This window comes from Frankliniella occidentalis, unplaced genomic scaffold (assembly GCF_000697945.3).
Source record: "Frankliniella occidentalis isolate FOCC.00 unplaced genomic scaffold, Focc_3.1 Scaffold2730, whole genome shotgun sequence".
Taxonomy (NCBI): Eukaryota; Metazoa; Arthropoda; class Insecta; order Thysanoptera; family Thripidae; genus Frankliniella; species Frankliniella occidentalis.
This window is the reverse complement of record NW_026269806.1, coordinates 1,795-9,653: the sequence shown is the minus strand read 5'-3', so window position 1 is coordinate 9,653 and position 7,859 is coordinate 1,795. Positions and strand designations below refer to the sequence as shown.

At 60.9% G+C, this 7,859-nt stretch overlaps 1 protein-coding gene across 1 annotated transcript; it reads right to left on the bottom strand.

Moving 5' to 3' along the window:
- On the bottom strand, window positions 1-7,296 carry LOC113205608 (neurogenic locus protein delta; the record flags this gene model as incomplete). Its single annotated transcript, XM_052276381.1, is given in 4 exon segments — window positions 1-574; window positions 691-2,304; window positions 3,314-3,374; window positions 7,039-7,296. Coding segments are annotated over 4 exon segments (2,102 nt in total), but the record flags the coding sequence as incomplete, so codon positions are not given.
- Window positions 7,297-7,859: the final 563 nt, after the last annotated feature.

The window sequence follows — 7,859 nt, the reverse complement described above, 5'->3', positions numbered from 1 at the left end:
AAATATATATACATATATACCTGACTTAGTCTTGTTTCGAATTGATCACAATACACATGTATGTACGTACTCCACATACATTGTAGTTATTACTAAAATAAGGTGAACTTGCGGGGGAAAGGGCTGTGGTGGTTGCAAGGGGTAGCCCCTCTCCCATCCGCCACATCCCCACCCCCCTGTTCAGTCTCAACAATCTAAACGGAGAATATCTCCGCTCGCCCCACACATTTACAACAGTCACTCGCCTAGACTAGCTTCAGCGGCGACAACGTTGACACAAAGCACATAATTTCATAATAATAAATAACTGTACAGGTGCTCTTGGTTTGGTCAGCTGTCTCACACACGCATACACGCATCTCTTTCACACACACACGCACACACACTCAGTTCTAAGGCTAACAGCTACACTTGTGTCGCCAGTAAGCCGTCGTGGTGATGCCTGTTTATAACAAACACCGACGACGCTCCTGACTTAGGTGGTGTACCCGACGTGCATGATGAGGGCGGCGACGATGAGTACGCCCCACACGATTCCTTCTCCTCGAGTGGTCGCTTTGACGGCGACGTTTCACTGCAAACACAGAGAGAAAAGGCCAACGTTAGTCCATGTCATTACAGGGTCGGCGCCAGTCCTGAGGGGAGCAGCTTTAGTTCCAGTATACAAGAGTGAAATGATGAGATGCTTACCTCGCACTACATAACGACGACCAGTCCACGGAGGGCACCGCCGATATCCTCTTTGGTAGTTGTGGCGGCGTCACTTGCATGACGCTCCTCGGCCGGCCGGAAGGCGTGGTCGAGGGGTCCAGCTCCTTGTCCAGCTTGGCGATGGACGCGGAGAGGAGCGACGCCCGGGTCGTGTTGAGCTGCTTGTGCTGCAGCGTGTACACGGGGACGGGCACGGGAGCGTCTACCTGGGACTGCTTGCTACCGTAGCAGTCCCCGGAGAGGGGCCCCGAGTGCGAGTCCACGACGTCCGGGATGTCGCCCAGCACGTTGTTGACGCACTTGCTGCCCCACGAGTTCTTGATCATGTGCGCGTCGCCCCCCGGCCGCTGGTGCTTGAGCCCCGCGAGCCCGGCGAGGGAGCCGAGCGCGCCGAGGCCGCCGAGGCCACCGAGCCCCGTCTGGCACGCGTTCACTTCGTTCTGCATGCGGGCCTCCTCGTCGGCCAGCTGCTGCTCCCGTTTCCGCCGCTGCTTGAGGCAGAACACGACGATGACGGCCACGGCGAGGAGCACGGGGAAGGCGACGGACAACGTGATGATCATGACCACGTACTCCTCGCTGAGCCCAGCCTGCTGCTCCAGCGAGGCCACGTGCCGCGACACGTTGCCGTTGATGGCGGTGGCGTTGGCCTCCTCGGAGCACGTCCTGCCGGTGAGGCCGGGCGGGCAGCGGCAGTGGAAGGTGGCGACGCGGTTCTCGCAGGTCCCGCCGTTCTGGCAGGGCGTCGACGCGCACTCGTCCACCTCGACGGAGCAGTCCTTGCCGGCGAAGCCCGGGCGGCAGTTGCAGCGGTAGTCGTTGATGAGCACGACGCAGGAGCCGCCGTTGGCGCAAGGCTTGGCGAGGCAGTAGTCCACCTTGCTCTGGCACAGCGAGCCGACGTAGCCGGGCACACACTGACACCGGAAGCGGTTCACGAGATCGACGCAGGTGCCGCCGTTGAGGCAGGGGTCGTTGACGCAGTCGTCCACGTTGGTCTCGCAGCGCTCGCCGGAGAAGCCGGGCGGGCAGTTGCACTCGAAGCCGTTGACACGGTCGACGCACGACCCGCCGTTCTCGCAGGGGTTGGGCGCGCAGTCGTCCACCTGGTGCTCGCAGTCGACGCCGCTGAAGCCGGGCGGGCAGCGGCAGGTGTAGCCGCCGGCCGCGTCGTCCTGGCAGGTGCCGCCGTGGCGGCAGGGCCGGTCCTCGCAGGTCTGCGCCGACGTCTCGCAGTGGCGCCCGTGCCAGCCCTTGGGGCACTCGCAGCGCGCGCCCTGGCCGCTCTGGTCCACGCAGGAGCCGCCGTTGCGACACGGCGTGTGGGTGCAGTCGTCCAGCTCGCGCTCGCAGTCGGTGCCGGTGAAGCCGGGCGGGCACGAGCACGTGTACGAGCCCTGGCCCGTGTTGAAGCAGGTGCCGTTGTTCCGGCACGGCCGGTGGTTGGTGCAGTAGTTGAGGTCCTGGTTGCAGAACAGGCCGCCCCAGCCCTCGTCGCAGAGGCAGTCCCAGGGCTTGGCGCACGTGCCGTGCAGGCAGCCCGGGTAGCGCTCGCACTCGTCGCAGAGAGCGCCCTTCCAGCCCGGGTGACACCTGGAACAAGACAAGGAGGGGCGTGCGTTAGGATCATCCGGCCTCGTGAGAACTGCAGCAGCAGCAGCGCCGCCGGGGCGCAGTTCGGGGAAGAGTGTCGCGGCCGGACGCCACCCACGAGCCAAAACGGCAGCGGCGATATCAAACATGACCGGCGGAGAAAGAGTAAAAGCAAAGGGAGGCCCGGGTAAACTGGGCGCAAAAGCGACCGAGAAAAGGAGAGAGAGAGAGAGAGCCCATGAGGGGGAGTCGATCCCTGCCGTCCCGTCCCACGCCGCGACGCTCATACACCTGCAGCAGGAGGTAGCAGACGCGCGGAGGGGAGAGCGAGAGAGACGGCCCCAGCGAGCGGCGCAGCGGGCAGGGGAGGGGGGCGCCGGGGCCCCCGGTGGAGGGGCCCAAGGAGGGGCCCAGCGCGGCCCGGCTGGGGAGAGAGAGGAGGAGGAGAGGGGAGAGCGTCCCGTTCCCACGGCTGGGCTCTACTCGGGCGGGCCGGGCGCTGCCGCTGCTGCAGGCCGGGAGGAATGCGCGCACCGGGTCAACAGTCAGCTGTGACTCGACTCTTCGGCGAGGAAGAGCAGCACGGGGAGGAAGGACATGCCCCGGCACCTCCGCGACACGCGAGCAGGACGGCTTCATATCCGGCCAGCGACTCGAGCCCGCGAGCAGCGCGCGGCGCGTCGGGGCGACACTGGCGATCGTGCGCCGCATCGCCGATCGCCGCGGGGGCGGCCGCGAGCGAGGGGGGCGGCCCGCCCGCGGGACCAGCAGCGTCCCCGCCGCCCCGCCGCGGTTAGTCCCCGGGGGCGCGCGCCTGACCCCAGTAACCAGCAGCCGACCCCGCCGCGGCCGCGGCCTGACGGGCTCCCTGCCTGACCCGATGGCCCGACTCTCACACCTCGGCGACCGCGGGCCGAACGGGTCGGGGCCTCGGCCCACACCGCGGCGACCGCAGAGAACACTACCCGAACTGTACACTGAACTACACTGAATAAAATAATATACTCACTTGCACTCGAAGGGGTGACTGCAGTAGCCGTGGGTCTCGTCGCAACCGGGCGCACAGACAGCTGAAACAAGAGAGAGGGAACAAGTTAGTCAACACGCCACACGAAATAAAACAGCAGCAGCAGTCACAACTGCAGCGAGCGGCGCCGGTCACAGCTAATAGGCATTAGCGCAATACGCCCCGTAATAACATGTTCTCCGAATCACGAGGAGCGGCGCGGAGGGGACGGGACGGACGGACAGCAGTGGAAGCCGAGGCGGGCGGCGCTTCAAATTGAATGAGAACATTAGGCCGCGCCAGCCGCGCCCGGGGCTAGACGGCCACGGCAGCGGCAGCGGCGGCGGGCCTGGGCCACGCGGCCGGCGGGGAGGGGCCCCGGCCCCCGCCAGACACGACAGGACACGGCGTCAAATTAGTTCATTTTGTAGCTCCGCGCCTCGGCCGAGCCGGGGCCGGGCAGGCCGCGCCTCGCACCAGGGCGACAATCAATTCACGTGCCCGGAGGAAAAGGGGGGGGGGGAGACCGGAAGTACGACGGGAGGGGACACACACACGGGACGGGGGACTCGAGGGGTGGAAAAGGCAGGGGAAAAAAGTAAGAGGAGAATCTCGAAAAAGCTGGCTGGCCGGGGTGCTGAGCGAGCAGGAGAGGAGAAGGGTGTCTTTGGCATGCACCGGCCCGTCATGGGGCGTGGCGGGGTGGGGAGGGAGGCACATGCCGAGCGGCAAGGGCGCAAGCACCTCTCACACACGGCGGTGCGGCGGCGGAGGAGGAGGTGGAGGAGAGGCGACGAACGGAAGTAGCCGGCGTTCTCCCTAAGCACCCACTTCCGATGCGACACCGCGCCAGAAGGGACGAAGAAAAAAAAAATTTCGAAAAAAAATTTAAGCAGGAGAGATGATAATCTGCTACTACTTTGGCCAAGACTAGTCCGACCTGCACGCTGCGCTGCAGCAGCGCCGGCCGCGCGCCGCGCCATGGCGCATTTGCAAGAGGTCGAGGCGGGTATCGCTTTAGGTCGAGACAAGTCCTGGATCCTCCACACATTCCAGCCGTATATACACCACCACCACCACCGCGGTACGGCGCGGCGCAGCACTGCTGCAGCGGCCAGCTCACACACACACAGATACAGAACCACACTTGCAAGCTGGTCGGCACAACTTGCTGCCTCGGCGGCGGCGGCTCGGCGGTCAGCGCATCCAATTGGCAACCATGCCGATCTGACCCCACCATACACTAAGCCCCGCCACGGCCAGAGGAAGCAGCAGCAGGCGCCTATAAAACCCTTTACCAAACCCGTCGCGCCCTCCCCCGCCGCGCCCCACCCGCCCCGCCAGATAGATAGCGCGGGGCTCTCCAACCTGTCCGGACAGCAGTCCCGCCGCACGCAGCCATGCGCCGCGACCGGTAATCGTCTGCCTAATGGTTTTACGAATGGCCAAGGCGTAGGAGCTGAGCTATCTTGCCTCTGCCTGCAGTTGCCTTTGCGCTGCGCTGCCTTCAATAATAATTATCGCACCGCAGCGCCACGCCGAGCAGGACGACGGAACGACCAAAAATTAATAATCATGATTATTTGGTCGCGGCAGGTCGCGTCCGACGCCGCCCGCCCCTCCCCGCCTGTTCCATTTCATTTTGCGCCATTGTTCTCCTTGCGGCGCTCCCTCCGGGCGGCGGCAGCAGCGGCAGTCAGTCCCTCCTGCGCCCAGCCCACCACCACCCCCGTCCAGCAGTCCACCAACAAGTCGCCAAAACTGCCATCATTGAAATAAAAACACAAACGGAGGGCTTCTCCCTGTGGCCGGACGGACGCGCAGTCCAGGCATTCTAAACCTAATGACAAGCACAGGCCATTTGTCCGTCAGCGCGACCTGTGCTGCTGGAGGAAGGGAGAGGGGGGGGGGGGGGACACCCGCAGCCCAAAACGCCTTTCCACAAAACCAAAACCGGGCGAAAAAGGACGACAAAGAGTTGGCGCGCGGAGGGACCGTGCGCGTCCATAACTGCATTTCCGAAATGCCGCGCGGCCGAAATGTTTTTGATTGTGAAATGAAGGGCCCAGCCAAAAGAGAGAACTTAGTCCAAAAAAAAGGGGCAAAACAAAAAATAAAATGAAACCGTACGAAAGCGACCAGGCAGGTGGCGAGCCGGGGGCTTACAATCGACCGTCGGAAGACAAAAGATAAAAGAGCCGCGAAAAATTGACCGAGGTGATGTGCGAATTTGGATCGAACGCGGCTTGAACCAGGTTTTTGCCCCCAACTAGAGATGGGCACTTTATGCGAAAAAAAACTTAAAATTATGCGCTGAAATTTGGCTTGATTATGCGATAATTATTCTTTGGAAATATGGCAATTATGCGCCCATAATTCGCTAAACTGAGCACTTTTATGCGAAAAATGTGTGAAAAATGTTTAAAAATCGCGCCCAAATTCCCGCACTGTGCGAAAAAGTTCAAAATTTAACATTTCTTTGGCTAAAACTACGTTTATCCAGTTCTTTAACAAAAATGTCTTAAATAGGGTGGTTGCTTTGACCCAGTGGAGCTAACAGGTGTACGAACCAAAATTTGGTGTACAGGTAAGATGCCTTTTCGCTTGCTGGAAAACCCTCCTTTGGACAGCGCAAAGGAAGAAAAATCAGTTATTTCCTTCAAAAGACCCACGTTTTTATTAAAACAAACAGTTAAAACACGACAAAAAGTCTAAAATCTTGATAAATTTGCAGTAATTTCGCTATTTTGTTGGTGGAAAATGCGAATTATGCGCGTATAATGCAAAAAAAACGTTATGCGGGGAAAAATGCCAAATTATGCGAAATTATGCGGGCTGGAAATGCACTGTACAATGGTCCATTAACATTAAAAAGTTGATATCTTTCCATTTTGAACGATTCTAAAACATTATGCGAAATATGTGATCGCATAAAGTGACCATCTCTACCCCCAACGCGTGTCGTCCCCAGGTATGTGCGTGTGTCCGTCCGCGCGCGCGCCCCTTGAGTGGGTATGTGTGTGTGTGCGGTAGCCGGGGACCCGAGTGGAAGCGTTTCGTGATCAAGCCAAGGCAAGCGTGGGAAGCCAGACTAGCCTGGGAAACGCCAGGGCACGGCAGGGCAGGCCGTCCAGACGGGACGAAGTCGGGGGAGGAAAGGAGAGAGGACGAGGAGAGAGAAAGAGGGAAAAGGGGAAGAGAGGACGGGATAGAGAGAGAAGGGAAGAGACAACTTCACCTGCCTCCTCCCCACTCACTCCCCCTCCTCCTCCTCCTCGCGCCTCTCTCCACCTTGGCCTCTCCACGTTATGGCCAAGACTCACGCGGCGGCGAGCGGAGGGGAGAGAAGAAGGAGAGATGGCGAGGAGAGAGAGAGAGAAGCGGCAGCAACATCGGAAAGTGGAGAAGCTAAACGGGAGGTGGGTCGGTGTTGGACAGAGAGCGGGAGAGCGCGGGGGAGAGGAGGGCAGGCGAGAAGGAGTTAAACGCCTTATTTTAAAACACACACACACACACACACACACACACACACACACACGTATTTAATTCCGAGCCGCCTCCGGCCAAACGGCGCCCTATTGCCCCGTACAGCAGCGGCAGTGTGACGGGCAAGGGCCCCGCCCGCCCCACCATGGGGGCCCGCGGGCCCACCCCGCGACTGGGGACACGACGTCACGGACAGGACATGTCGTCCGACAGAAAGGAAAGACAAAGTGTGTAGTACTCACGTTTGGTGCAGTAGTCTCCCTGCCAGCCCTCGTTGCAGACGGGCTTGCCGGCGGCCGAGCAGGTGTAGTGGCCGAACGCGTCGTCGCGCGACCGGCAGAAGTTGGCGCAGCCCGAGCCGAAGTAGTGCGCGTCGCAGGTGACGCGGAACTCGTAGAGCAGCGCCGCGTTGGGCGTCTGGTGCTCGTCGCTCGTCCAGCCGGCGCCCACGTCCAGCCAGCGCTGCGTCGTCAGCCGGGCGATCAGCGTCTTGGAGTTGCCTGCAAACACATTCATTGCCCATTGCATTCCCACAATCTCAAATCAATTCCCTTCCTCCTCTTCCTCCACCTCCTCCACCTCCTCCTTCCTCAACCCCGCAGCGTTGCCAACTTGCGCGGCTAAATACCGGCGCGCAACAGGCCAGTATGCACGCCAGGCATGCACCCCACACGGTCCATGACATCACTCGCAAATATTTACTCTTCCTTTTATTTTTTTGAACGGGTGGCGAACACGGCCCCACCGGCGGGCGGCACCACAGCAGAAGAGCGAGTTGTGCTTGCGCCGCCCACCACCACCACAACGGCCCGAAAAAAGCTGCTCGAGGCCCGCGGCAGATATCGCGCTTTATAGAACAGCACTCTCTCGCGGAGGGCCGCGCATGAGGAGTCGTCCACCCGTAATTGCGCCCGCCAAACAATAAGAAAACATAACGGCCGAGCAGCAGTGTGTGCGAGAGAAAGAGAGAAGAGGTGGGAACTCTCTGCGCGCCCGATGATAACCGCCGCGAGCTCACGGGGTGGGGTGGGGGGCGCTTACGTCCGGCCCCCGTGCGCGGGGG